This window comes from Aptenodytes forsteri, unplaced genomic scaffold (assembly GCF_000699145.1).
Source record: "Aptenodytes forsteri isolate BGI_AS27 unplaced genomic scaffold, ASM69914v1 Scaffold86, whole genome shotgun sequence".
Taxonomy (NCBI): Eukaryota; Metazoa; Chordata; class Aves; order Sphenisciformes; family Spheniscidae; genus Aptenodytes; species Aptenodytes forsteri.
The window spans coordinates 881,019-905,769 of record NW_008795715.1 but is presented as its reverse complement, the minus strand read 5'-3'; the positions used below and the strand labels follow the sequence as shown (position 1 = coordinate 905,769).

General features: G+C 47.9%; 1 protein-coding gene across 1 annotated transcript in view; it reads right to left on the bottom strand.

The window, feature by feature from the left end:
• MAP2K6 (mitogen-activated protein kinase kinase 6) overlaps nt 1–24,637 on the bottom strand; it is a 55,950-nt gene extending 31,313 nt beyond the window's left edge. Inside the window, exon 1 of the mRNA XM_009283486.2 lies at nt 24,370–24,637. Coding sequence (XP_009281761.1) covers nt 24,370–24,385 — 16 coding nt within the window. The 5' untranslated portion in view covers nt 24,386–24,637. The remainder of the gene's footprint in view (nt 1–24,369) is intronic.
• Nucleotides 24,638–24,751: the final 114 nt, after the last annotated feature.

The following is a 24,751-nucleotide window of genomic DNA, read 5'->3' as shown; positions in this document are numbered from 1 at the left end:
GAGGTGGGGGAGGGGGGGGGGGGGGGAGGAAGCCAATTCTCTGCTCCAAGGACCTTCCAGTCTAGCACAGAAAAGGCAAAATAAAAGCAGCAAGGTCACTCAGAAGCATGAAGTATAGCTCTCAGTTTTCCCAACAGGTAAAAGGTGGTCTGTAAGGAAGTAAAAATCATTGAAAAAACATGTGGCGGAATTTCTAGTTAGCAGAGCTGGTCTTTGACCCTTTTCCTTCTAGTTTTCTTAGTTGTACTACAAAGGTCTCTAGAAGGCACAACTGAGAAGCAAGCCCTGCTGTGCGAGATGCTCTAGATACCATTTCTTGCCCAAGCTGCGCCAAGTGCACATCGGATCCAAGAGGATGCTAAATGGGTAACAGTGTTCTTGATGTTGTCATGTTTTAGCTAAAAAAGGAATCTCAAAAATACAGGTCTTGCAGTGCGGGCAAACAAAAACCCTGTTTCTCTGGCAATTTCTAAGTCTGCCATCCCAGTGACCTCTCTGCCTCCAAAAACCTGCCTGCATCCTCTCGCAGTTCAAGCAAACAAGACAACCACAGGCACAAGAAAAGCAGCACCTTCATCCTTATTTTGCATGTGGGAATCCAGACACAGAAATTCGCCGACTTGCCCGCAGAGGCAGGAACTGCCTCTTTAGCTTTAGAGCTGAACTCTTCCTATTAACACTCACCAGCCGTCTCTTGGCATACTTCTACACATCGACCATCCATCCACACTGCTGCAATGACATTCACGCAACCACCAAAATCAAAAGAGAAACAAGCACAAATTTGCTCTGTTCTTTCCTTTTTTCTTTCTTTCCTTTGTGGATTTGCTTGCACAATCCCATGTGCTGTACCTGAACCTCAGGAACCTGCTCTCAGGCAGCTCTGGGAGGGTGAAAACGAACCTACTGGAAATTAACCTCATTTGAACATGAACCAGAACAGGTTGTACAGCATTTAATCTTATCATGGTTCACAAGTGGTGTCAGCAGAAGAACTAGGTAGCAAAATGCCAAACCCAAATAAATATTAAAAGCCTTCCGCCTTCTGGTGAAATAAAATCTGCACTTTGGGGAGTTTATTTTCCTTGTCTCTTCTTCACAGAATACAATATTTTGAAACTTTGCCATTTTTTTGAAGCACAATCTGTTCACGTATTCGAGTTGCCAAGACACAGACACAGTTTAACGTTCTTTGGGGTTTTCTTTTCAAGAAAGAAGAAAGCAACAACAGTAGCAAGAATAAAACACAGATTTCATGACGGCACCAGGAGAAGGGATTGCAAATGGGAATTGCCACGGCCGGGACTCACACCTGCAGCACCAACAGCTCCTGTGGGATTAGCTTACGGTGCGGAGGGGGAAAGTGGTCATCCCCCACACGGCGGCTCACCGCAAGGTTATTTAATGAAAGTCTCAGGCTGCGATCAGACAATTTCATGCCTCTCAACTGGAGCAGGCAAAGCTTCTGAGCTCCTTTTGTTACAACATGAAAATGCTTGTCTCTCCAAGCCTTCTGGGGCCAGCGTCTGCAAGTGTCTTGCAGGAAGCGTTAGCAATCCTGAACATGACACTGCCTTAAAACCAAAAGCACGGAGCAGCGGTCAGCACCGCTCTGCAGAGCCGTGGCTGCCATCACAGCAGGCTGCAGCAGGGAGCGGGAACTGGGGTCCCCCCCTTGCCCTGCGCCCCAGCTCCCCGGCTCCCAGCTGCATGGGGGGGGAGCTCAGCTGAGGCTCTGCAGCTGCTCCGAAAAACAAGGGTCCAGGTCACACATGCTTGAAGGAGTTTCTCCTCAAAGGCAAACAGTGACACTTAGAGGGCTTTTTTTTAAGAAAAAAAATAATTGGAAGTCCCAAGATCAGTTCTTTTCAATAACAACTGCCAAGCAAGTATCTCGCTGTCAAAATAAAATCCCTCAGTTTACCATAGCAGACATTGGCTTTGAAAGACGATGCTGTATTAAATTGCAGTTTGCAGAGAAACTCATCTGTACAAGAGCTCAAAATGTGGAGGCAGCTTAATAACATTGGACAAAATTGGATGTTACCTGTTCCACCCACCAGAAAACCAGTATTTTCCATAGTGTTTTTATGAATCATTATTATTTTTAGCTGTTTCCTGAAGAAAATCACCACATGTGTGTATTTGACAGTCTGTGTCCCTTGTGGCAAGTTTAAATCCACTGGCCAATTTCAGCCCTATCTGACAGAGAAATTGAGCTTTTGGAGACTGCAAATCTGATAAAAACAGGTGACTAAATAAAGAAGTCCCCAACTCAGAGGCAGGCTGAAGCACAAAAGCAACCCATGGCAGACACCAGACATCCACGTTCAAGCTGTGCAGAAGCCCCGGGTGTCTCAGACACCAAAATAACAGCACGAGGCTCAATCCTGAGGCACAAACCAGCTGGGGCCCGAGCATCAGTGCGGGGGGTTCACTGCAACTCCTTGGGATTTGCGATAAGGAAAGCCCCAATTAGCCATCATACAAAGCATGAAGTCTAAACGTGGCTCCTTCTGCAGAAGGGTTCGCAGTCCTTGTTGATCAACAGATGGGATCATACATCTGCTCCCCAGCATCCAAAAAGTCATGAGTTTTCTGTGTAAACAACCACTGGTGGCTTTCTGGTCTCTGAGCCTTCAAGCTAAAGCTCATTTGAGAGCTCTCCCTGCAATTTTCCACATGGAGACTTCCACAAGCACTTGACTCAAAAGCCAAGTTTTAAGAATAATTGAGGGAAAAAAACAGACTGGTTTGGAGCGATGCTGAGAGACATCTCCAGAACCGAGTTTTGATTCAGCAAAACATCCAGGGTATCTGTAACGTTAAGCACAAGCTTAAATCTACTTTCTTTTAGCAAAGCAATTACCCACAGTAAATATTGAACTGACTGGTGCTAGAGAAGTTGTCATCTTCAAAAAACCTCTCTGCTTTCTCGGCAAGTGCACCCGATCAGGACAGCAGTAATGCAAGCAGTTAGCTGCAACACCACTGCAACCTCCTGCGCCCAGCCACCCACCCTGCGTGCCTTCTGCATGGGCATTGGCTGGACCAGCCCAAGAAAGTCAATGCTGAGAACGAAGTGAGGTCTGAAAGCAAAATTGTAATAGGAAAAAGAAAACCTGACTTAATGAAAACACATTAAATACTTCCCTGTGAAGGTCTTAAACCCAATTCCCGAGGGAGGAGAGAAAAATACAACTTCCAATGGGCTTGTTAACCTCTTCCCACCGGCACTGACAGAGCGTACAGAGAGATTAATGTTGCTAGCCCCTTCGAATTAGGGCAGTGTTAAATATCAATATTGAAAAAGGAAACTTCAAAGTTTCACAGCGAAAGGGTAGGAAGCATAACAGAGAATAATAAAGAAAGGGAAGACAGAGGAATTCACTACCCACATACGCTGTAACAGAAAATAAACTTTTACTTCTGAAGGAAAATCCCATTCCCCAGTCTCCAGACTTCATTGCAGTCAAAAACTTTTTATGATATAATCCAAAGTAAATGGTTCCTTGCCACAAAAAGCTCCTGTTTCCTTCAAAGGATATTAACCAGTTCTGTCTTCACCACAATTTATTATTAAAGCTGCGTTCAATAGCCATGTAGCAACACTTTCTTTGAAATAACACTCTTTAGCATATAATTTGCTGGTAAAATTTCACAGGCGGGAAATGCCTCTTTCTCCCACTTTTTTAAAAGATAAAAGTGGCTCATTTACTATTCCTCTCTTTCCTAAGGATTTTTTGTCTGATTTCTTGAAAGGTTTTGAAAGCCAAATAATCTGCTTTTCCCCTATCAGCTGTACTCAACTGTGCTAGCAAAACCCCCACCCCTAAAATGAGGGCAAAATGGCAATGCTTGGTGTGTTTCCATGCAACAAGAGTGAACTGGCATCTCGTGGGCTCTGCAAAACTGAGCCCTGATACCAAAGTGTCACTGCGCCCACTTTGCAGCGAGAAAGGACCCGTGGCCATGGCTTAGGTGCAAAACCCCAAACTAAGATGGTTCTTGCAAAACCAAGAAATTAAGATTAACTTTCTTTGGTCCCAGATGCTCTGGAAATGCCCAGCAGGAGACAGCTCTTCATGCAAAGACTTGGTCTTCAGCTGCAAAGGGCATCACTTACCCATAGCCCAGTTCCAGCCCATATTTCAGCAAGCAGTGGTAGATTTGATGCTTTCAAAGAGAAATTCAAGCCTTGCAGGCCAGGTGGAAACACTCAAACCTCTGAGAACTTCACTCATTAACATGCCTGGACCCAGGCACATAAACACTAAGATAGCTTAAAGCTGCTCCTGGCACCCAGGGCAGAGCAGGGTCACCCGGAGCAACTGCTGCTGCAGAAGATGTAGCAACCTCATGTTTAACATCAGTCTCACACAGGATGACCAATGAGGGGAAAAAAAAAAATATTTTTTAAACAATCATTAAAGATCATCTCACAGGTTTATTATTTATGCTTGCAAATTATTAAAGGTTAAGGCACACGTAATGGTTAGAGCTGATACAAACCCATCTTGGCACACATGAGAGCTCAAGAGCTGGTGATGGACTTGCCCATCTCCTTTGGTCCTCAGTCATCTGCCCCAGCAACAGCTCGTCACCGCTCATCAGTTCTCAAGGTGAAAAGCCTTTAATTCTGCCCAGGTCTCTCCACCAAGGAATCCCACAAGTGGGGACACCCCAGCCAAGCGTAAGAGGAGCGGGAAGGCCGGGTGCGTTCCTGGTGTCCCTGCAGTCACCCACCACCTCTAGACTAAACAACAGTCATCAAGCAAAGACGCTTGATATTCACTGCCAAATCGTTGCACTTAAAAATTAAAATACATGTAGATAACAAAGTATTTTTTAAATGAGTGGGTCTGAGGGAGAAGCCACGCTGCCAGGGCTGTACCTGGACTCGTTTTTACAAGCTGGCTCCTTTCCAGTTGAAATGGAAATCAAGTCCTCAGTCAGAAAGAACAAACAGAAATGGGTGTAAATTCATGAACTAGCCACTTCTGGTGGTTTTAGTCATACAAATGTATCTTCCTGGGCGGCCACTTCCCAGAGGCAGCCCCTCTTGCCTTCCCATAGGTTGTTGTGGCATCTCCACAACCGTGACCACAGTGCATCCTCCATCACCACTGCCTTCCTCTGCAGGCTTTGGCTGCGTGAAAGCCTTTGAATTTTGCCATACAGGCAGTCAAAGTACGGGATCAGACCACGCCTTTTCGATTTAAATGTCTTTGGGACAGATCTGCAGGTGACAGGGAGGCTGGTGTTGGTGACAGTGGTTTGATGGCTGGGGTAGGGAGGCGCAAGGGAAGCTCTCTCACCGCTTCTGCCTTCACAGTTGGGTTGCGTGTCTTGGTAACCCTTTGGTAAAGGTGCATAAAACCACATTGTGCAATGCTCAAAGCAGGGTGCCAGGGACAGGGCAGGCAAGTGCCTGAGCTGTGCCCACCGCCCAGTTTGTAAATGCAGAGCTTTAGCCAAGCCCTAGTTTCTGGAGAAAACCAAAAGCTAGATGTTCATGTAAGCACCAATGATGTGGAAGTGGGCCTGAAAATCTGTTTTCCAACCCCTCATTAAGCCACAGAAAAAGTATTTAATGTGCAAGAGATTCTTAAAACCTGTTGAAGTTTCAACCAAAGGCCAAGGGAAGAGATGAAGTGGGTTTTGTGCTTTATTTGCCTCCTTGAAATATAATTCAGCTGCTCTCTCCTTAGTCCTGTCAATAAGAGTGGCCAAGCACCAGTGGCTGCTCCTCCATCACTGCCATGAGCAACCGGGTCAGTTGGAGGCAAATGGAGACACTCCAACGAGGAACATGGTACGTCCTCTGCACAGGACAGGGACATTTCCTGCACGTCCTTTATCTGTGTCTTCCCTCGCGGCTGTTTGCAATAACTCCTTGGAAACGGCAAACTTGAAATCAGTTTCCTTAACAACTCATTTCAGGGCTGCTCAGGAGAAAGGAGCCGAGCCTGCCGTGGTCGTGGGGCTGAGACATCTCCCAGCTCCGGGCTTTCTTCCTCTCATTTTGGTGCCGCAGAGATGCCTGTTCATTTGGTGGCCGTTGGCACATCCAGGTCTGAGCACACCATCACTGCTGCCAGCCCCATCACTGCACCCTGTGTCCACGCTACAACCTTTATGTCTCAAGAATTGAAGCCTTCCCCCCCAGGAACCGCATTTTGGGACAGGAAGCGGGAAAGGCAAAAGCACTTTTGTGACTGTGATGGATTTTGCCAACGCGTAGCAAAATCAGGATACGCCTGAAACACTGCGCCAAGCACAGAGATACCACGGGACAACCTTAATTTCCTCTGAAGCCCTAGTCCTCCACTCCTCCTCTTGGTGCTTTTCTCCAAAAATTAATAAATAAGTAAATCTCATTTCATACCAAACCTGGAAACGCTAGCAGGCTAAATGGAGTGCTTGAGTCACTTCTCCTTGCTCTTTCCCTCTGCCTCTCCTTTCTGGCTCTGACTGATGGCTGAGACACATTGCATTGGGTGTGGGGAACCTGCTCCTAAAGACACCTCCCCGAGACTTAAACACAGCCAACACATCACCCCAAGTGCAACCAAATTTGCTTTGGCAAAGAGGAGATGACCTCAGAGCCACAGCCTAGAGGTGGATACTTTCTCTTCTCAAAGGTCTGAGCAATGAAAATACGGAGAGAGAAAAAAACCCTGCATCTCCATCTGGAAAACCAACATCTAGAAACCTGTACAGCAGGAAACCCTGAACCACTGGCACAAAGCCTGAGCAGATGATGCTGCATTCATCTTCCATTTTAACTCCCCAGGCTCCTGAAGATAAGAGCATGGCATGCCACGGCCTGGGCACAGCTCACCCAGTAACCATGTACCAGCCCATCTCAAACTACTTGCCGATACCGTTAGCACCCACATTACAATGCTGAAAATTCGCTGTCCTGCCCCATTGGCGGCCGTGCCCCAGCACCCAGCTGTGCCGGCGGCTGCCCCGGGGTTTCTTTGTCACAGGGCTCAGCTCGCTCCTCTGACTCAATCCTGCAACCTGTAATAAACCCAGCGCAGGAGAGGCCCCAAACCAAAATAGCAGGGCTTTTGCAAGAAGCGACGGAGGTGCACCGAATGAACTGTGTGGCAGAGGTTGTGCAACGTCTGCTCGGATCACGCCAGGGTTATTTGCGTCTCAGGGCCTGTCTCTGCTGCAAGAGCGAGCTGCATTTTCAACTCGCGGCGGCTGACGTAGGTCAGCTCTGCTGAGGCACAAACACAGCAGAGACAAAGATCTTCAGCTTTACTGCAAGGTAAATTCACAAGGTCAGTCCTTCATGCCTGCCTCAAGATTGGCCTCCAGCAGGAGTCAGTCTGGTGGCGAAGCTCTGAACAGCACAAGAACAAAACGCTGGAAGAAGGCGAAGCAGAAAGCTTTGCAATAAGGACTCCAGCAGACTAATCTCTGGATCCCGCAGTGCAGAAACATACAGAAATGTCACCAAACTGTGCAAATATCAGAACCTATTTGCCTGCCTTTCAATAAGCTCTGTATTTCAGTAATTCAATTTTGAAGGTAATTTCCTGATTCAGGCTAATCTCTCTTACTCTGCCTTACTCTTAACACATCCTGCAAAAGGGCTGCAGGCTGCTGTGTTTATTCGTGTCAATATAGAAACCAGAGGGATGCAATTTCTTCTTATCTATCTGCACATTTTGGTTATGAGAGTTTGTTTGTAACTCTGATAAGAGTGCATCTCTAAATTTTAGACAAGTTAAGACCTTCTGAGTGTGAAGCAGAAGAGACACTTTGATAGAGATTAGACATGAGATCCTGTGCTAAGACATGCACTGAACGCAGGGCCACAGGGACTCTGGGAAGGGGGCAGGGAGCTGATACAGCTTTTGGGCAATTCTGTACCCTCCTGTAATCCCCCACCAAACAAAACTGAGCCCCCCTGCAGCTCTAGTCCATAGGAGCTTGCAGGGAGCACTGGGGTAATCACGTGCTGGAGCAACCTTCCAGCAGGTTTTGTGGGACAACAACACCCAATGCCAGTTTGGAGATAAAGACTGGCCATCTGATGGGGGGAGGTAATACAACACGGCTGCAGGGGAGAGGGTATGATGGTTCAGGATGATCTTTTGTGTCCCACAGAAGTTGCTACCACCTCACTGAGCTGTTTCATGGGCTCCAAAACCGGCTTGGACCTTCCATTGCCAGGACCTTAGACTTCACTTCCCAACTGGACTCTGCCCCGACGTGTTCCCTGCACCCCGCTCCAGTGTTTGCTTGCAGGAATACCAACATGAGAGAGGAAACGGGGCCTTCAGTGCCCATTTTCACGCTCACAGACCAACAAAGAGCAGCCACATGCTTCCTTCTGATGCTAACAGTTCAGAGGAAATGGGGAGGTGACAACAAACAGCTTTTCCAGACAATGTCCCTTCCCAGCCCAGACGCAGCATCACTCCCAGTCTCAGAGAGGGAACTGCAAGCACAGCGTGGGGCCACCCATCATGTTCCTGTTGAGCTGGTACCAGGACTACATTGGTATCTGCAGACATGACAAGGCAAGACAGAGTCCTCCCCTGACATCCTGCACTGCCGAGGCAGCCTTTAGATTAGCCAGTTTTTCTTTAGAAAACAGATGCAATGCAAAACAGCCCTAAATCCATCGTACTTTAGGTGCTAATGTAAGTGGGAGATGGTAGATAGGAGAGTTTTGCCTGCCTACGGCTGTCAGCATAGGGCACAAGAGACTTTAATATTAAAAACCCTGTTACAACACTTTGGCTGAACTCATCTGGCGTGTGCATCCAGCTGCTTGAACTTCAACGGCCTGGGGGAAAGGGCACAGCTCCTCCCAAAGAGCAGCACCTCTGTGCAAACGGTGGCAACATCACCTAGCAGGAAAGGCACTCGATGCAGCAGAGCTGGGAGCACCTGATGTCAGGAAATTCCACCCAGGTTGGGGCTCAGCTGCCCCAAGCTGACCCCCAGCACCGGCCCTGCCCCTGCACAGCTCTCCAGGGATCAGCATCTTCCTCCTCGGTGCTGGGATGCAAAGTGGAAATGTTCAGTTCTCTACTGATTCACCCCAGCTGCGAGATGCTCTGTCGGGGACAGGTGCTGCCTCGTGACCCATCGGATAAAGAGGGGAGGAGGTGGTGGATGGAAGGGACTGGGCACCAGGATGCGCACGCTCCAGTTTCAGCTCTAACGACCCTGTCCGTGGCCACAGGAAAGTTAATCACAGAGTATCTCGACTCGGAAGGGACCCATAAAGATCATCAAGTCAACTCCCAAACCCCAGCACCGGCCCTGCCCCTGCACAGCTCTCCAGGGATCAGCATCTTCCTCCTCGGTGCTGGGATGCAAAGTGGAAATGTTCAATTCTCTACTGATTCACCCCAGCTGCGAGATGCTCTGTCGGGGACAGGCGCTGCCTCGTGACCCATCGGATAAAGAGGGGAGGAGGTGGTGGATGGAAGGGACTGGGCACCAGGATGCGCACGCTCCAGTTTCAGCTCTAACGACCCTGTCTGTGGCCACAAGAAAGTTAATCACAGAGTATCTCGACTCGGAAGGGACCCATAAAGATCATCAAGTCCAACTCCCAAAGTTGCACAAGCCTTGTTTGTGTGCATGTCCCCTGTCCGCCTAGCGCGCAGGTGTGCTGCAATAATGGATTAAGACAAACACACCTCTGTTGCTTTGGGCTCTGACTCACATCCACCAAAGCAAAGGACTTCCATGGATGAGGACGTTGGCAGCTGTCAAAGGATGCTGCTCGCATTGCACGGGGGGCACAAAGCAGCACAGCCTCACACCACCGTCCCATTCCCCTTGGCACCTGAGAGGTGGTTCAAGCCAAGGATGGGAGAGCAGCACCAATCCCCACCAGGCTTGTGAGACTTCTGTGACACCCTTTAGCTGCAAGGAGACACCTGTCCATGCCAAGGCTGGAGCCGTCTGTGTCTTGATGCTCCAGACACGCTGGGTCCTCCAGAGATGGGTGTGGAGGCACATGCATAAAAACACAAAATGCAAAATTTGACGGTTTGCCTACGCACAACCCATCTCCAATAGTCTGATGGAAATCCTATAGGGACCAAAGCCTCTTCCTTCTTCTCACCTTGCTTTGCCTAACTATTTTTCCACCCATCAACTTAATTTTGTGGGTGTATCCAAGCCTTCCTCATCACGCACAGAGAAAAGCCACTTCCACTCCTCCCATCACGCCATCTCAAATGCCCCCAAATCCTGCAAATCACTCGCGGCTGCCTGACATGAGGCTGCGAGAGCCAAAAGCTTGGGGAGATCTTATTGGGGTCAAAGCAATGCCAAAAAAGACTTTGTTTTCTGCTCCTCGTGGTCACTGGAGCGGGTCGCATGCTTTGCAGGGCTCCTGCGCCTCCGGCATTCGGGCAGCTGCATCCTCCCATTGCTCTGGGAAAGATGTGATGGTGGTGGAGACACCACGGAGCAACAGAGGCCACCAGGAGCCTCGTGGCCTCTCCCCTCGCCCCCATTATCATGAGAAATCACAGCACTGGAGCTCCGGGGAGGCGAGCGGCAGGGGCAGTCACTCCCTCCAGTCACCAGTACACCATAAATCAAGCCCTTATTTTCCCTCTGCCAAGGTCCGCTGGCTTCGCTGCCTACCCATCCCAGAGCCTGTTTTCTTTGCTGCTTATCTCAAATTAGGAAATCCACAGGAATTGCAGGCCAGGGAAGCTGTTTGTCAAGAGCCTCCAACCCTCGTGGGGATATTTTATGAGGGACTTTTGGTTTAGTTGCTGCTTTGTTTTCAAACCCTCGGCTGTCTGCTTGCAGTGGGAGTTTGCTGGAATCAAAACTGGAGAAAAGCTCTTGGAATTCACCCGGGGAACAAAAGGCCTTTTGTGCAGGAGGATTTGGAGGACGCGGCTGCTTTCATTGCCGCTACCTTCATTTCTATTCTCTCCCTGCCAAAGAGCACCTGCCAGCGGCGCCGGAGGAGGTGGGCTGCTGCCCGTGCGTGGGGGGGGGGACGTGCAGGCAGGAGGATGGACACCACCCCTGCCCGCAGGCAGCAGAAGCAGAGCGCTGCAGGCAGAAGGGCGAAGTGCTTTCCAAACTTTCATGCATCGCGGTGTGCAAGGCTTACCCCAGACTTTCAGCCAAGCTTCGTGCTCCCTGCCCTGGCTCTGCCCCTCGCACGGAAGGCAGGGTGGGCTCTGCTCCTCAGTGCAGCGGCAGCACCCTAAAAAGTCTCCCAAGGGACGGGCAGGCTCTGCCATGCCGGTGGGTGCTCCCACGCGATGCAGCCCCGTGGATTAGGGGCTGAAGCTCCCACAGCCAACGTGCGAGCGGGAATGCTGTGGGTTCGCCCACGAGCTAAGCATCACTGCCGGCACTCCACTTGTTTTTTTTTACTTCCCCTTATCCACTGAGATTTCACCTCAAAATGCCACAGTGAGTGACCACATGCAGCTACGGGGCTCTGACCAACTTCCCATACGAATATTTACCAGGCAGCAGCAAGTCCTCTATACACAGCATAAAAGCAGGTGCCCTGTCTGCCTCAGCCACAGTGGGAGCAGGATTTGCCTTAAATCCACCAGCCCCAGCCCCAGCCCAGCTACAAACACTTCTACACTTCCAAAACCCACCTCTCCCTGGAAAACTCCACACAGTAAAGCATCCACCTCCTTTCCCCATTGCCCTGCAGAGCCTCAAAAAACAACTTTCTTAGGTCTGGCTGCAGGGAGGCGATAAGGATGCCCTCCCCATCAGACAGACTTTTTGCTCGAGGTCTCCCTCCAGTTTCAATTTTGGTTTTCAGGTTTTTTAAATGTGCTTGGTGCAGCTGGGATTTTCTCCCAGTGGGTCTTGCAAGGTGTTTTTAAAGAAGCATTGCTGGCAGAGCGAGGGCCCCGCAGCAGAGCTTCATTTCCCCTGAAAAAACAGATCAGCTTCTGCATCTGCCCCAACTGCCCAGACACCGAGGGGTGACGAGTCCATGCACCCGGCAGAGTGGGCAAGGGGCAGCTGCCCCAGCAGCACCGGCACCGTGCTTTCCAAGCCAGGGCCTCTTGGAGCTGTCAGATGTGCTGCCAGCCCGGGGAAATGCAAATTGCTTTGGAAAACGAAGGTGACATTTCCACCCGCTTGCTGATTTCTGCTGTGCTGCAGACTCAAAAGCCCGATTCAGTCTTGTGGCTCTAGCTATGAAGGTTCTCGTGTCTTGATGGTGCTTCCATTTAAGCACCTGCTTACTGTGAGCACGCATTCCTATTAAGGCTGCATTAAGTGTCAGGCTGAGCAGGAATATGTACGTAAAGGCTGTGCCAGACTGCTGTCGTAGCCTTCGCAATAGCTGCAGCAAGTGTCTGTCCTCTGGGTATCCAGCTGCAGGCTTCAGCCCATTCCTCAGCCATACCCACCAAAAGGGACAACCCGCACACTGGCACTGGCAGAAGTCCCTCTGCAAGCGGTGGTGCCAGCCAGGTTGCAGGTTCCTTGTCATTGCTTCCCTGTGCCCGAGATGCTGCCCTGTAGCATCCACTGGCAAAGATATGTGGGCAAGCGCTGAGGCTTGTTCAGCCAAAAATGAGCCAGGAGGCTTAAACGCGGGAAAAGCAGGACTTTCTAAGTCAGGAGGGTGTGATGGGCCAGGAAGGACTCCCCTGGGGAGCTCAGCAAACTGGCCCTTTTGGGGTGTCACTGTCCCCAGGAAAGCATGCATAGTTATTTGTCCTTCAGCTCTGAACCGCTGCTCCCCACGTGTTAATGCAGCCCCATTTCTCTGCAGATTCCTTTGCTCGCTGAGCAGGATCACACCTTATCTGTGGGATACCGGTCTTGGTGTCATCACCCTCGCAGCAGGACAGAATAAAACCTAATCAATACCACAGGGCAATCTGAGCTATGGTTTTATTTCTGTTAGTGGATGCTCCAGGCAGCCACAGCAGTCTCGTTTTACCAAGCACAGATTTAATTTGTTTAGCATATTGTAAATGTTGGACATTTAAACTACATCGCTATCAGCCATCTTCTACAGCTGATGCACTGCATATAAAACTCAGCTTTATAATTTTCTGCTCATGAGTAAAGCCACCTCAGGACAAGATGGACAATTTATGTTCCATAGAGAGAAAGCTGTCCATCGATTTCATCATTCTGCGAGTTAGAGAGTATCAGTAACTTTTACAGCCAAATGGGAATATCCATGGAAATAGAGGAATGTGCCACAAGCCATTTCTTTAGCCGAGTATCCTCACCCTCTGCAGAAGGTCCCTGATGAACAGGAGGGCTACAATAATCCACGTGGTCTAGCATCCACTGCGCTCCTCAGGGGAAAACAGCACCTCTGGGTTGAAAGGATTTAATAAATAGTGCCAAAAGTGTACAAGACACTTCTAGACTGAATTACTTCTCTTCAGTTCCCAAGTTATGCTGTTCTGTTTGGCAGCTGGCAACTGTTTGTTTCAGCTAAAAATGTTGAATTGAAGATAATTTTAGGACCACTTTCCTCTTCTGTGGTGCAAATAACACTCAGAAGAATTTCAAATCAACGCCTAATTTTCTTCCCAGGAATATGCTGCTCGCGTTCATGCGTCTTTCACTCACAGCTCAGGCTAAACAGATAAGTTGATTAAAAATCTGGTGGCAATCTCGCCCGGAGGTTTTCCTGCATTAGCACAACGCCGCGGCACCCGCAGCACTGGCATGGAAGGAGAGGATCTGCTTCCTTGCTTAACATTTTGTCACAGGGAATTTTTGTAAAGGCTCAGCCAAATATTTCGATTAAGTTTTCAACACGGTCAAGACTTTGACCAATCTGCCTTTGCGCTACCCTGTTAGACAGATCTCTTTTGCTATTCTTTTTTTCATTTATGAGCTTATTTGCTTAGTTTTGTACCAAAATTATTAAAGATGGTATCTGACAATTCTGGACAGCGCAGATGGGACGAACTAACTCATGCTCCCTCTGCTGGCAATGCCTCCCAGCAAACATGTAGGTCCTACTTTAAAAACACACAGGAACCCTATTCACAGGGAGAAGCCAAGGGCAACCGCAGGAAAGCCAAACCCACGTCCCCTCAGAGCCCCAGCACTCCCCCAGGTCTCCAGCACTGCAACTTTGGGCACCACCACAACACCGGAGCCAGACAGGAGGCACTAGGAGAATAACTGCACACGGTTTGCACTGTCAGCTATAACAGCAGCTGCTCCAAGAAACCACCAGCAGCAGAGACAGGCGAGAACCGGAGCTGCTCCACCACCACTACAGCAGCAGCAAGTCTGTCCAACCACGAACATAAAGTCTCGGTCCCGCAACCACTTCAGCAATGCATCTTTGCACATGCAAGAAGTCTCAGAAGCTCAAAGCTGTGCACGTGAAAGTCTGCAGGATGCAGTGCGGCTCTCGGGGCTTCCAGGGAAGCTCTTTCAAGTTCAAACAGATTTTAGCCAGAGGTCAGAGAGCATGAACTTCGAGCTCTCCTTCCAGACACCTGCTAAGAGCATACACTTGCTTGTATGTCATATAAGAAAGCAAAGCAAGCAGTACATAAAGAACAAAGCCTTTCCCCAGGTTTTATCATGCAATTTTATTTCAATTTGGAAAACATGTTGAAGAAATGCATTATGGCATAGTACCCTGGCAGAAGACAGCAAGTCTTCTCCTTTTTTTTCCCAGTAAAGCATCCCTGACACAACTGGGCAAATTTTTGCTATCCACATATGTCCACGTGGATCAAACCCCGTCAGGTTACATCTCTCCACCCAGCCTTCTAAATCAGGAGCTGTAAATACAAAACTCCCTTTATAAGCCTTTCTATCAAAGCCTCTATAGAACTCCCTGTCCGAGGTTCAAGGCTGTAGTTTCAGTTATGTACGTACACTCTGGCAAATACGATACTGCTTTCTAAGTTGCAAGAACAGATAAGCAGAAATGGGAGAAAAGAAACCAAGAGAAAGCAGGGTAGTATAAATCATCTACACAGATCCATAATGTCCATCCTACTTAGCAACCAGGACAAAATACATCGCCAACCTTGTAAATTCTTATGTGTGTGCTCAACCCCAAGCACATTCAGTCCCACTGACTCCTGCAAAAAGACTCATGTGCTCCAAGTTTAGCACGTGCACAAGTAGTTTCAAGATCAGAGCATGAAAAAAATCCTATTTAGCTTCTCTTTTAAGGGGAAAGAGAAAATTCTTCAGACCCCACTCGTCCAAATGAGGGCCCTGCTTGGCTACAGCTGCTCTGAATCGGCTCTGATTCAATCTCCCAGATTGCTCCTTGCATTTCAGCTGCGGCAATGCCTTTTTAAAACAAGCTCCTGGAAGAAGAGCCCCCTCCCTTTGCAGGAGGTGTTGGCCGGGCAGATGCTTGCACAGGATGGGCCCTAAATGAGTGTGCTAAAAGGTAAAGTAAATGCTTGTTGATGCTGGAAGCGCTGGCATTGTTCTGAGGTCTGCGCAGGAAGAGCGAGAGGAGGAATGCTCTCCTATTGCAGGAAGCTGTTCCAGCCTCTTATCAGACATAAAGCTTCTGATTTCTTGCGGGGGAAGTACCAAATGTTTTTGAGGGGAAGAAAAAAAGAAAAAAAAAAAAATCACATGCTTAGCTATAAAGGAAGCTGCCTAATGACATGAATGAAACTGAAGTCATGCTATGTGGAAGCAAGCTTGCTGTGCTGCCTAGCTCAGGTGGCTACAAGCAAGGGCACGTTCCCATGCTGTCACTCTGCAAAGACCTGGAGAGGTACAAGCCCGGAGGTCCTTCTCTCTGCCAAAAAGGTGCCTGCTGTGAATTCAGTCTTTCTTGTCTCCAGAAAGCAACTTACTACTAATCATCTTTGAATGCAGCATCTGTGTTGCCCTCCCCAGCTGCCAGGGACTATTTTGGGCTCTCCCTCCAGTTCAGATGCTGCTCTGTCAGGGGGCTGTGTTGCGATGTCCTTTCACACAGTGTGCTGCACCGATCTGGTCTTTTAGTTAATTTGTAAAACTGATTCCTTGGCAGGAATTCAAGTTCTCCGTAGAGATGTTCCAAGTTTTATTAGCAATGAACAAACTACTGGTGTCCTTGGGAAAGGTAAGGAAGTCAGAGTCTATGTTAATTTCCTTTATTTTTTTCTGGAGGGTATCTCCCAAAGGACAACTCTATGCCACTTAGAATGGCTCTCTGGTTACATAAGTGCCTGTATATATAATGGCTGTCATGGCTCATTGCGTAGATATCTGTGTAAACTTCAGTTTTAAGTATGTTCACTGTTTTATCAGACTTTGTACTTTATTTGAGCCAAGCACTCTTTGCCTCCAGCCTGGTTTCTCCTGGTAGGTTATTAGGGGATTATGGTTTCCATCTCTTACAGTTAAAAAGCAGAAAACACTTTGGAACAGGTTGGAAAACAACAATATCTAGAGCACTGCCTTTCTTCTCCTTTAATAGGCTACTGTCAGCCCTGTGCTTGTTAAATGAGAGAAAAATCTGTGGGCATGCAGTGAAGGTCAATCTTGTGGTTTTTGAAAACATTTAATTAGTACGGTTAAGTACTGAGGTCTGCTTGGGAGTGAGCTTCTGCATTAACCATCAGCATCTTTCAATTCAGAGACGCAAACCTGCAAGAGGGGACTGCAGGTTATGTCTACATCTCCATGTCCAAAACTTCAGTGGTGGTCAAGCTTAGGATGAAAACTGTTGCAGCTTCCCTGTCCTGTTGCTAGCTCCAAAACCTGCGTGGGGTTTGGAAATCAAGCTCAGATCTCTGCACATCACTAACAGCATAGAGTCCCTGCTGGCCAGATCCTGGCCTCCTTGTGCAGGGGCTGGAGGGACCCATTGCACCTTCAGGGACCCATCAGGGCTGCCAAAAGCCCTGCGCTGTGGCTTGTGCTTCTGCTGAGGCATTTTTCCTAAGTGCTGAGGCTCAGTGTTTAAACAAATCTACTTAAGATGTAGCTTTGCCCAACGGGGTTTTGGCATTTTGATGAGAGCATGTAAAGTCCCCGTCTTTTCCTTCATGATGCATCTAACTGGAAGAAGGGGGACAGCTGTTCTCAGCTCCTACAGGTGTTTCACTCCTTGAATAAAACTACAATAAATGTCACATATCTGTGCTTTAATCCTGGGCAGTAGCAGGCATAAATGCTATGATCACAGGCTGACAGTTCCTTTTTAAAAGGCCACAGCATCAGCTGTCTGAAAGAAGAAATCAATTCCAGTCCTTTCAAAGCCAAATTTGGGTTTTATTTCTTCATATTTTTGCAGCATTGGAGACCCTAATTGTAGGCAATGAAAGCAGCCCTAGGAAGAAAGGGCTGTGTTGAAATCAAAGCTGGAAAGTGTGCCTCTAAATGGGTGCCAGTTGCCAGCACTGGAGAAGTGCCCCGGGAACAAGGAGCTGGTGCCAAGGGCAGTGCTAGGCGCAGCACAAACCCTCCGTGCAGAGCTGGTGCCAAAAGGACCTTCTCATCTCATGTGCCCTGTTTAAGTGAACGCTTCACCTTCTACGTGCAGGTACTTGCGTGAGCATGCAAGTCTAGCGGGCTCTTACTGGGGCTCCTGTGTGTGAGAGATGGGAGATGCTGAGAGTTGATGAGCGCAGATATAATGGAGCAAGTCCAGGGAAAGAAACCCAGTAATCAATGCTGGGTTTCCCTTTAAAATTTTCTATCTCCCTTTCTTTTCGATGCTGGTACTCTGGCAAGGTTTGTCTTTGCCAGATGGGGACTTCCATTACTTTAGAGCCGTCAGAACAACAAAAGACTTCTTTGAGTCATTTTCTATATCTGACCTTGAATACTGGAGAAGCAACAAACATTCTTAAGAGGAATGATAACATGGAGTGAAGCTGTAACTTTTATAATATAACTTGTTGCTTGAGTGTCAAATAAGCCCTGCTGAAAACACACGAATGCCTGGGACTTCCACAGAACAGCCAGATGATGCTCTGAGGCCATTTGGCACTGATAAGCATTGTTTCATTGAGTGCAATTACATATTTTTGTTTAGAAAAAGATTCTCCTTCAAAAGCAGCTACCAAGTCTATGCTGATTCAGCCTCCATTAAAGGCCTCTTACGGCAGACACAGTGAAGTGTTGACTCCTGTACTTACTTTGTATTGCTGCCTTATCTTTGGCATCTCATCTGCAACTTCTGCTGGTTTGTTGGTTTTTTTTCCACTGGTTTCATCTGAGTGCAGTAAAAGTGGATGCTGCTTGGGCTTCAATCCTTCTAATGATTTTTGATCTGCTTGGGTGCAGGCTAGGAAAATCTAGCCTAGATTATAAAATTGCAAGCTAAGTAGGCTAACAAAACAGCAACAGCAAGAAACTGGATCAGCTCTGCTCAGTGAAGTTTTCCTGCTCAAATGGGGTGGGGGGGGAATGCTTTCTCTCTGCAATCTTTCTTACAAATATGAAACTCTATCTCAGCTGCAGAAGCTGCTCCCTCCGGCTGTTTGCACAATGCTCCTTGGGCTTCACTGCACTCAGCTTATTGCAGCCGCCTATTAAGCCACAGCCATTGCTTCTACAGCAACTGTGGGGGGAAAGTAGCCTGAGTAGCTCCTACCCCAAACCGCTCTCCTGATGCGGTCAGATGCTGCTCTTACCATGCTCATACAAATTCAGGCCCTTACTTGACTATGGGATGCAAATCCAGAGCGATGCTCAGCTACAGCTTTGCTAGCACCAGCAGACCAAGATGCACAAGTGGCTTCTTGGAGCTTCCATTAAGGATGTTCAGCATCTGTCTGCAACATCTCCAAAGTAAAGATGACTCAGAAGTGCTTTAGCACCCTGGACACTTTCATGGTGGGATGAACCCTCTGAAACACCAACTGGGTGTTTGGAATTTCTAGCTTAAAAGGAAGGACAGCTTTAATTTTGGCTTTGAGACAAAAGAAAGCCCTACAAGCGAGAGCCTCAGGCTTCCCCTCTCCAAATTGCTTTTTACTGAGCCAGGATTACTGAGCAGAAGACACTTTTCCATTCACGCTTGTCAACATGCAGAATATTGTAGATTTGGAAGACAAAAGCAAAAAAAAAAAACTTTCTGCACAATGAGTAGATATGGAAATTGCACCGAACGGCCTTCACCACTTTGCCACCACAGAGCATAATATCTAACGTGGCACAGCTCCAGGGTCCTAGATCTGCTTTCCTGCTAACACTGCGCTAGCTGATAATGCTAATCTCAAGCTATTCCCAGACAGGCCCTAAGGAAGGGAGCTAAGTAACTCTACAGGTAATGAAACTTTTTTTTAATTAATTATAGCTCTGGCCATGTCTAAAATTACAGGAACAGTCCTGCAATTTATCTGGCCACCAGAGACTGACTCAACACTTTATATAATGATGCTGCTGGTGGCCACGCTACCAAACTCGTACAATGCCCTGATCGTCCCCCAAAACATGGGTGACCACAGTAAGGGACACCTGTGTGCTCTGGTTTCTACCCCTTTTCCTCACTCACAATTACTCGTCCCACCCACTGCCATCGGGAAGCTGTGACCTGCCCAGCGAGCGCTGCCCACGGGTGCTTTAGCTCCCTGCAAGACGGGAGCAGAGGTGCAGAGCTTTGCTTTCGGAGGTGGAACAGGGGGAGACCTGTGGGCAGGCCTGGCATTAGAAATGCAAGTTCATGGGGTGAAGGCAGGGAACCCCATGGGAAAGGGTTGGGAATCATGACTGTGCCCAACGATGAGGGTAACATGTGCTTGGTCCTCCAAGCACATTCACAGAGGAGGGCTGCAAGCGTGTTCCCACTCCTGTGCTATCAAAGCTCTCATGCTATTTTTCTTTTTCCTTCTTCTCCCAGCTCAAAAAAGGGACTGGACCTTGTTTCAGATGTGTTGTTTTCAAATCCTTTTCTGAGAGGCTTCTGTGGTGGTGTTATGGCTCTTTTCAGCAAGAGAAAATGGACAAGTGACATCAAATGCAGGTATTGTTTGGAAAAACAAAAAAGCAACTTTTTAGTGATCTTGTGTACTCGCAACCACAGTGCACAGAATTTGCAAATCTGCCATGTGACTTTGAAGGTAATTGTGTTCCATTAATGCCAATACTTTTGGAGGAATGAAGTGTCTCATCTCTCTAAATTACTCCTGTGGTTTTAATTGAGTATCATTTGCCTCACCTTAGCAGCTTATGGATGTGTCATGAGAGGTAATTCACCCCAAAGGAAGCTCCATTTTTTTGGTGACTAAAGTAACAATGAGCAATACTTCTTGTGGCAGTGAGAAACCTGAACTTTTTTCAGCTGGGAGGAGAAAACACATCTTTGCTCCTTTTTCCCCTGCAACTTATCACTTTCATTGCTATAATTACTTCTGTAGTTTGAGCTTTTAAATGCTTGTGTCTTCCTGTCCCTGCCAAGCAGCCTGCTTAGCACCAGGGAGCTGATGCCCTGACCAGCACGTTGCTGGGTGCCATGCTGTGTCAGGACATGGGGACAAGGCACCCCTCAAATGCACCCTGTTTTTTGCACCCCCAGTGTTGCTGCCTGGGGCGGAGGGGGCGAGAGCTCCTTCCCTGCACAGCTCAGCAGCGTTGCAAGCAAATGCCTCCTTAGTGCAACGCAGAGGGAGTAGGCAGCAAAGCGCAGCAACTGGAGTCTTGACTGGGTGTCTTGGTTCCCTCTTGCTCAGCTGTGTAGAGCAGTGATTTGGCTGATGTCAGGCATAATTTCTAGCCTAATAGTTTCTACCCCAATTAGTTGGTTTTCTTTCTTCCCATGCTGGTTAATTCCTCCAGCGTGGCATTGCATGAGACTTTTAAAGCTCTTTATAAACATTTGACTCCTCTTAACCCAAAACAAGTACACAGGCACCTCCATCACAGAAGTGGTATAGCAGAGCAGGCAGCACATGCAACAGGGTGAAATAGTAATTCAACATGGTCTTCCAAAAAAATAAAAGAAAAATCAACAACTTGAACTGAAATTGGCTGTGATTGCTGCTAGACTAGGCTTTGCTAGGCTTGCACCTCGCTGACCGTGCCACAGCTTTGCTCACCATGCTCATGCAAAGCCTGCCCTTGCCAAATGCCTATGTCATGGGAGTGTGTTAATGGCAAGAAGCTGAGGTGGTGCTGACGAGGCAAACTGCACGTTGCACAACCAACGGGAGCCTCATGCTGCTTACGGGTTAATTTTATACTAGCAAAAACCTGCCACCTACCTAGGATTATTTTTTTTTTAAAAGCTACCATTTAGGCTTTACATCTGTTCCACTGAGACTTCTCGATGGGAAAAAACAAAAGAGCATTTTGCATAAAATGTAGTATTTTTGAATAGGTGCAGGGCCTTTGGTCAAAGTCCATAGGGTGCCCGTTCAGCCAGCATCACGTGGGACATGATTCTCATAATCTCAGTATACCTTTTCAGCTACAGCACAAAAAATTGTATTTGAAACAACAAAGTCCAAGAATTAGGAATGAGCTCAATGGACAGCAATATTTAGTTAAAAGTAGCTCATTTCCATGTACTATTTATGAATTAGAGTCCCAGCTCTAATGGGAACTGCTCCTCCTTCCCTTTTCTTATTTCAATGGAGAAATTTGCATATTTGCAGGTTGCTTCTCTGATGTGGGCTTCGTGAGTGAATAATTCCCCCATTACAATGAATTTAGAAGACTCTTGAATGTATCTGCTGTCACGAGAGTTCAGATTTATAGCCTCAAACTGTGTTTAGCTTGTAATTAATATGGACTTCCGCATTTTTTCTCTTCCAGAATAATATCCTATTAGTCATGACAGCCAAATGTGCCACATTTTGGCAACGATGCAACTTCTTCTGAACTACCATCAACATCAAGTCCCACTTGTCCGGAGCGGACTCCTCTCTGAAGGTGAGAAACAGACTGCAGGGACCTGATGTGCTTGGGGAAATCTTATTTTCTTGGATTGCTCCATCAACTAAAAATACCATTTTGCAATTTAAAAGAGGGAATGAAGGTAGAAATGAGCACGGGGTGAAATGCAGGAGTTTGCACCCGGTGGTGTCTTTCTGACTTGATCTGTACTTTGTTGACCGCAAAGTCTTAAGGAGTCCAACAGGACACAGGTAACGTGGCTGAATACTGCAAGAGCGATGCTGGAGGCAGCTGCTGGTTTCTGCTGTGGAAAGGGTCAGAATGAAACTGTTGCTTCCAAACTCCAGGGAGAGTTTTATCTTCTACAGCCTGTGCTATGGTTGTGCAGAAAGCAGATCACGTCTGCTTCTTCACGTGGCGCAGGTAGGGTCCGAGGAGCAGTTCTGTCCTCTTAACTAGGTGAGATAACTTGCAGGGAATAAGTTTTACCAGAGAATAACCCTCCCGATTACTGTCCCCCTGACAAGCAGCATTAAAAAAATTAATCTCTGGCAAATTCTCAGCACAACTTTGGAAATGATTCAAAGTAGGGAGAGGGCTCCAGAGCTCAGCAGCTGGCTGAAGCTCTGTGCAGTATTTTCGAAAGCTGACGAGGGACCTCCTGTGCAACACATGAAAGCTGATCCTGAAATGCAGATTATGCCTCCCTTAATTCATCCTGAAGAACGATACCTCTGGTGCAAACCCCCGGAGCTGAAACCCCTTCCCAAGCAAAACCTCCGCCTGAACAGCTGAACTTGGAAAACTTATCTGTGTAAGGAATTCAAACTTAGACACTCGTATTGCAGAGTGTAAGATGGATGGAAAACGGATTCAAGAATGATGCCATTCATTGAGATCATGTTTTGTGGGTTGGCTACTTGTATTTCCCCATTTTCCTGGTACTGAGAAGGACAGACAAGGGCCAGTGCTGGCGAGCATGGGGGCTAAGCGGCACCCCAGGAGGGTGGGCTGCGGGGCCACCAGCCCAGGTCCCTGCCCATCACCAGCTCCACATGGTCAGGCTTTCCAGGGACCCCGGGGAAGCGGCTACTCCCCTGCCCAGCCCCTGCCCTTCCGTGGGTCTCACAGGGACCCTCCTGCGAGTGGCAGTGTGCTGTGGGTATCATTTGATTCAATTTTGCATTATCAAACTTCCTTGGCTCTTTCTATTGGAAACTTTTACAATTCTCTGCTTGGCTGGAAAAGATGACTGCAGCAAACCCAAATTAGGAATAAATTATACAACAACTTTACATTTTTCTTACAAAGGAAAACTGTGTGGCAAGAGCTGTGAAAGCACCTCCCTCCTATGTCCTCCCAGCAAGGCTTATAGTAGAAGGCCACTGACTTCACAGATCTTTAAAAAAAAAAAAAAAAAAAAAACCCCAAAAAAACCCACCACCACAACAAAAAGCCCCAGTCCCAGTTTGGGAACTGTTCTCCCACTGGGCCGTGCACTGTCTCTCACACACGCACACACACACCCCCCAATACGTGCGAGGGCTGCAAAATGCAAGGAGAGGCAGCTGCAATATCAAATCCAAACATTTAAAAGAAGCTCCAAAAGCTGCATCTGTGTGGCCAGTCGCTGACATATGTGCATCTATTTTCACAATGAATGGCCAGAGCAACTCCTCCTTAAACATCTCAGCCTGGTCTTGCAGGGACTATTGCATTCCCACAGCATTTTTGCAATATTAAATTCTCCACCTCCTCCCACCACCCCCCTTGCAGGACACAAGGCAGTGCCACTCCGGAATAATCATCAAGTTAAAAAGCAAAGATCAAGCCTTCCCCACCGCGCTGGCCAAAAAAAAAAAACAAACCAAAAAACAATCACTGTTGTCCCCTACCCAAACACGCCCCTCCCGCTCCATCCGAAGTGCCGAGCCCCTGCTCCTAAATGCTAAATAAAGCACCTCTTCTGCATGCTCTTAGCGATCTGGTGTTACAAACCACACTGCTGCCTCTGACCAAAAGTTACCAAATATTAAGGGGGGGGGGGGGGGGGGGGGGAGAAATCAGTGGAAAATGATCTCAGTCCTGGCACAAGAACAATACTTTCCCATGGAAACATAGGTATATATTTAATTCCTGGTAACTCCACTCAAGTTTCACCTTTTATCTCCTCCACGGACTTCTTCAAAAGTTTCATGTAATTTTGCACTTGAAATTAGCTGCAATTCGTATGCATTGTGCCCATTTTGCGTGCATATATACAGTAGCGAATGCATCTGCTCTTCAACACCCTTTATCTGTCCTGACTGTGCAAAAGGCAAAAAGGGCTCAGTAATCCCCGCAGAAGAATTCAAATAACGTCAATGCACAGCTGAACTGCAAGCCCTGCCTTACAGGAACTGTGTGTGTGAGTGTGTGTGTGTCTGCAAAAAGGCACATACTAAACAGGAAATGCAACTGAGAGCCATTGAAAGCCTCAAACTTCAAAATGCAATTGCATCCCGAAAAATGCATGCATGCACTTAAAAATGCATGCACGACTTTTTGCATATTTGCAAGGAACAGAAGTAGGAGCCTTACCTCTCGACTGAGACATTTTCCCCTTTGCTTTGATGGGGGAGGGGAGCACAAAAGACTTTGCCTTGCCTCTCTTCTGGAGCTAGTTTTGCAACAAAGATGCAAACTGCAAGCGCTCAATCTTCGTGCAACTGGAGTTTTCCTGACTTGCTGCAGCAGCTCTCCTTGCAGCGGGGGGGGGCGTGCAATTGCACACTTTGCAGGGCAGCTTGCAGAGCGGGGGGTTTCCTCCCCCCCTGCTTGCAATGGTAGGGAAGGCTCTGCTGCACCTACATGATGGGCCAGGGCTGGCAGCTAAAAGCTCCAAACTTGGAGCTGGGGGGCGCAGTGCGCAGGCGCGCTGCCGACGGCCGCCGCGCGGCCGCCTGGGTGCTGTAGTCCCGCC